General features: G+C 31.1%; 1 protein-coding gene across 1 annotated transcript; it reads left to right on the forward strand.

The window, feature by feature from the left end:
* The first annotated feature begins 408 nt into the window (after window positions 1-408).
* On the forward strand, window positions 409-1,179 carry LOC110426020 (uncharacterized). The gene is made up of 2 exons (XM_021441104.1): window positions 409-768; window positions 1,018-1,179. Exons 1-2 carry the CDS (start codon window positions 409-411, stop codon window positions 1,177-1,179), a joined length of 522 nt encoding a protein of 173 aa, XP_021296779.1.
* Window positions 1,180-4,628: the final 3,449 nt, after the last annotated feature.

Consider the following 4,628-nt stretch of genomic DNA (forward strand, 5'->3'; position numbering starts at 1 on the left):
GTACACTCACCCTTCCGACAATAATGGGGTCTAAGGTCTTTTCACCGCGTATGGTGCGCACACTTCTGCTTTGTCTTAGAGTCTTCCAAGTTAATTTAAGCACTAAACTATCTTACGCTTTGATATTCTTGTCTCGTTGCAGACAACTTTAATTTTTGAAGTAAAGTTTGTGGGCCAAATAAGGAAAAAGGAGATAGCTTTGTCTTGATGGGAAATTTCGTCTCAAGGACTGAAGACACGGCAAGTCCGCATGAATTCACACGGTATTGGACTTGCCTTGGCTGCTAAGACTTTACTATATATTTGCTTATATCACCAACCTTCCTTTGCATATTATCACTATCTTCGGTATTTCAAGAGCGAGCTGATCATTTTTGCTTGAGCTCCTCACTCTCTTCACTACTAATCATGGAAACAACTGCCCATTTTTCATCTCGTACGCTTAACCCTAATCGAATTCTCCCTGCCTTGTCGACGTGCCGGAAAACGCCCGTTAGAAAAATCATGGCTTCAACTAGAGGGACGAATAATGGAGGGGATCATTACCAAGGTAAGCTTGTAGATGAAAGCATGATTCAGCTACGAATGCGCATTAAAGAGATGAAGGTATTAGAGAAAAGTGATGAACTGCCTTCAAATTGGATGGAGTGGGAGAAGCAATACTTTTTGCACTATAATGAAGATATTTGTAAAGCAATTGGGTTGCTGCAAAATTACTTGTTGAATGTTAGACCAAGTTTAGCACTAGGGATGATAGCGCTCCTTATGGTTAGTGTGCCTACATCCACTGCGGTTCTTTTGTTTCAAGGTTTAGAAATAGCTAAGGGAATATTATCTCGATTCTAGTTTTAGCTAATTTCTGTTGTTTTCATGTTTGGGAAGGCTAAAATACTTTAAAAGCTTATGAACTATTTCCACAGAAAAAAGAAAAAACTAACTAAATAAGCTTTCAGGCTTAATTTTTATTTTTCAAAGGGCTTTGTGAGACTAAATTCAGCCCTTGAAATGTTATTTTAGCCCATAGAAGCTCCCCTTGTGGATGGATACTGGTCTCATGAGTCATCTGACGAAAACATCTGTTATCTCCAAGGACAGCATAACACAAATTGGACAGTTGCTCAGAGATTGGGAAAGCATAGAAGCTTGGCAGGTTTTGTCTCTTCGATTTTGAACGCCTAATGAAGAAGTGCTGATCCAAGAAATTTGTACCCCAAGAAAAAAGAAGTTTCTGTATTTTGGAACTTGTCCCAAGTTTCTGTATTTTGAAGTTGTTTGTCTTCACCGTAAAACACTCTCCTTAGCCCCTTCATTCTCAGGCTAAGATTCTTGTATCATGAAAAGTGTGGTTACTACTTGATTTCATAGCAGTTTTTCTGGGTTTCACTTTAGATTTTTGAAAGCAATAAGCTTGTAAGTAATTCAAAAATAACTTTATATTAGTCTTCAAAAGGTCAAAGTTCAGTTTGTAGTACAGTGTTTTTGTGCACAGGTTTATTGATTAAATTTCTCGTGTTATTATTTTGCTACTTATTTAAAGTTATATAGATATTTAATCAATTTATAAACTTTATTTTTTTATCAGGAACACATCTCTTAGATTGTGTTGTATAAATTTATTCTCCTAAATCACCATTTTGAAAAGTTATTTTAACATTTATTTGATAAATAACGAGTTTGTAAATCAAAGCTAAGATAAATAAAACACTAATAGATTAAATTCTTATTACATGAGCAAAAGTATCAAAATAATCAATATTTTATTTTTGAGTAAAACTCATAACAACTAATCTAACTTTATATTTATTAATAGAACCATCGGAATTAAATTTTCTTTTAAAAATCTATTTATAACCAATTGGTTTAGCTTCAAGTGATAAATCAACTAATTTTTAAGTTTGATTTTATAATATAAAATTAATCTCATTTTGTATAGCTTATTTTCAAAATGTACTTTTTATAGAAGAAATTGCATCAACATAAGTTAAAACATCATTATTTACAAGTGTAAAAATCATTACCAAAAGAAATTTCTTTCTTTGGTCTTTTACTCCTTCTCAAATCATCATTTTGTATTTCAAAATCATTTTTACTAAAATGTGCATGAAAAATTGTATCAGTTATTAATGAAAAAATATGTTCAAAAAATTCAACATTTCAACAATTATATTTTTATCAAGAATATCACTTTTTAATACAAGAAATCTATATTCAACATTATGTTAAACATAACCAACAAACATACGATCAAATGTCTTAGAGTTAATTTTTCTTTTCTTAAAATTAGCAAGTATAATCTTAGCAAGACAACTCCACACTCTTAAATATTTTAAGCGAAGAGAATAATCTTTCCACAATTTATAAGGTGTTTTACTAGTAGGGAATTCTATTTTGAATATGACATACAGATAATATAGTTTCACCTCACAAATTTTCATGTGCATTAAAACTAACAAGTATAGAGTTCATCCTTTCTTTTAATGTTCTATTTTTCCTTTCAGCTACACTATTTGATTCAGGAGAATATGGAAGAGTAATTTTATTAATTATTCTTAGTAGATATTCACCCCCTTTATCTATTCTAACTTTTTTTATCTTTTTATTCAGTTAATTTTCTATCTTAGCTTTATACGTAAGAAACATGTCAAAAACTTCATCTTTATACCAAAGTAAATAAACTTTAGTAAATCTAGAGTAATCGTCAATAAATGTAACATAATATTGCTTATCACCTCTAGTCATAGTTTGTTTCAAATCTCCCAAATCAATATGAATTAAACTTAACAACTCAGATTCTTTATTTACTGAAGTACAAGTTTTCTTAGTCAATTTTGTTTCAACACATGTTGCACATTTATTAAAGCATGTATTTTTAATACTAAAAATTAACCTAGTGATTGCATTTTCTTAATATAAAGAAATTAAATCTAGTAATTGACATAAATCAATAGAGTCAATCATGTAAGCCAAGCATTTTCATTCATAACAATATCAATGTTAAGTGCAAAAGCCCTTGATCATTACAATATCTCTTACCCCATGAATACATTATTTTTTGTCATTATGATCTTATCATATTCGAATCACATTTTCACCCTTGTCTAATAAAGTCATAAAAACTAGGTTCACCCTTATATTAGGAACGTGTAGAACATCATTCAAAGCTATGGTCTTATTAGATGTGGGCTTGAAAAGGATTTTTTCTTTACCAAGAACTTGAGTAGTTGGAGAATCACTAAAATATATTATCTCTTCTCATTCCCTTTTTGGAGTATAGAAGGTAAATGTATTTTTATTTGTACAAATATGCCTAATAGCACCTGAGTCTACCACCCAGTCTTTAACACTAGCCACAATATTGGCTTGAGAAATGATCAAATCAATTATATCATTTGATTCATCTGCTTTAACTAAGTTGACTCTTTGATTAATAGGTTTTTAATTTCCCATTACTCTCTTCTTGCATTGTGATGCATGATGCCTTGGCTTTCTTAAAACTAGTACCCTTCTTTTTGAAAGTGAGATGAGTAGTTTTAGGTTTATAATCAAGTTTTTTATTATCGTACCTTTGTTAATGATAATGGATTCTATCTTGCACTAGATTGATAGCGTTTACAATAGTGGTAATGATGGTGGTAGTGGTGACAACAGCAATAGTATTATCGACGTGAGAATCCATTATATTCTTAAAATTGTTGGAAACGTGAAGAAGCACAAAAATAATTCAGGAAAGTCTGAGACGTGGAATATTGTCTTTAAGGATAATTTTTATCCTTTTAGAGTATTAAATTCGATGCAAAAGAATTGTAACGATTATCCCTTAGAATTTAACGAACTTTTCCTTATTAGTTTGCACAAACTATTAGGGATACTAAGAACAGTAGAAAATATAAATGAGAAAGGACCTAGTAAGACCAAGCAGGAATAGTGGAGAAAAGGAAAATAAAGGAAGCAGAAAACAGAGAGAAGGAAGAACTGAGAGGTGTGTTGTGAACTGAGGCAAAGGTTGGCATTTATAGGTTGAGAATTGAAGTTAACGTTGCACAAAATTAGGGGATTTGATGTTAAAATCAGATAGTTATGAAACTTCGTCAACTTGTAACGTTAAAGAGTTTGAGATTGTTTCAAATACTTAGTAAAAATGAATGAGTCAAAGGCTGAGGTAAAAAATGTTTGAGACTGTTTCAACTATTTTAGTAAAAAGGAATGAGTTAAAGGCTAAGGTAAAAAATAAATAAAACTAAGGTACAAAAGTTTACTTAGGCCTAACACACGTGTGTACTCGCATGCATAGGAAAAGTATACATTTTCTCAAGGCTTACCTTGATTTTATGTGTGCATGAGTCTACTTTTCTCTCTTTTGTACAACAAACCAATAGTGAGTTTGCTTATTTAAAACACTCACCTTTTTTAAACCTTGGCAATATGAGATATTGAAACATTATGAAATACTACTATATGTCCAACAGAAAATGGACTCCATATCACCACAAGTTTTACTGACTACTAATATAAGGAAATTTGACATGAGGCAAAAGCAACCAGAAAATATCACAGCATAATAGGTTGAATTTTTATGAGAAAGGTTGATGAAAATTTTACACAAACTAATCATCGACCATAACAAAACA

The sequence above is a fragment of the Theobroma umbraticum genome, unplaced genomic scaffold (assembly GCF_002168275.2).
Source record: "Theobroma umbraticum cultivar Fairchild unplaced genomic scaffold, ASM216827v3 scaffold_12.1, whole genome shotgun sequence".
NCBI lineage: Eukaryota > Viridiplantae > Streptophyta > Magnoliopsida > Malvales > Malvaceae > Theobroma > Theobroma umbraticum.

Excerpts from the sequence above, each read along its gene's own strand:
- LOC110426020 (XM_021441104.1), top strand. The coding sequence starts at position 409 with ATGGAAACAACTGCCCATTTTTCATCTCGTACGCTTAACCCTAATCGA. Across the intron at positions 769-1,017 it reads GGATGATAGCGCTCCTTATG|CCCATAGAAGCTCCCCTTGT; the intron begins GTTAGTGTGCCT and ends ATGTTATTTTAG.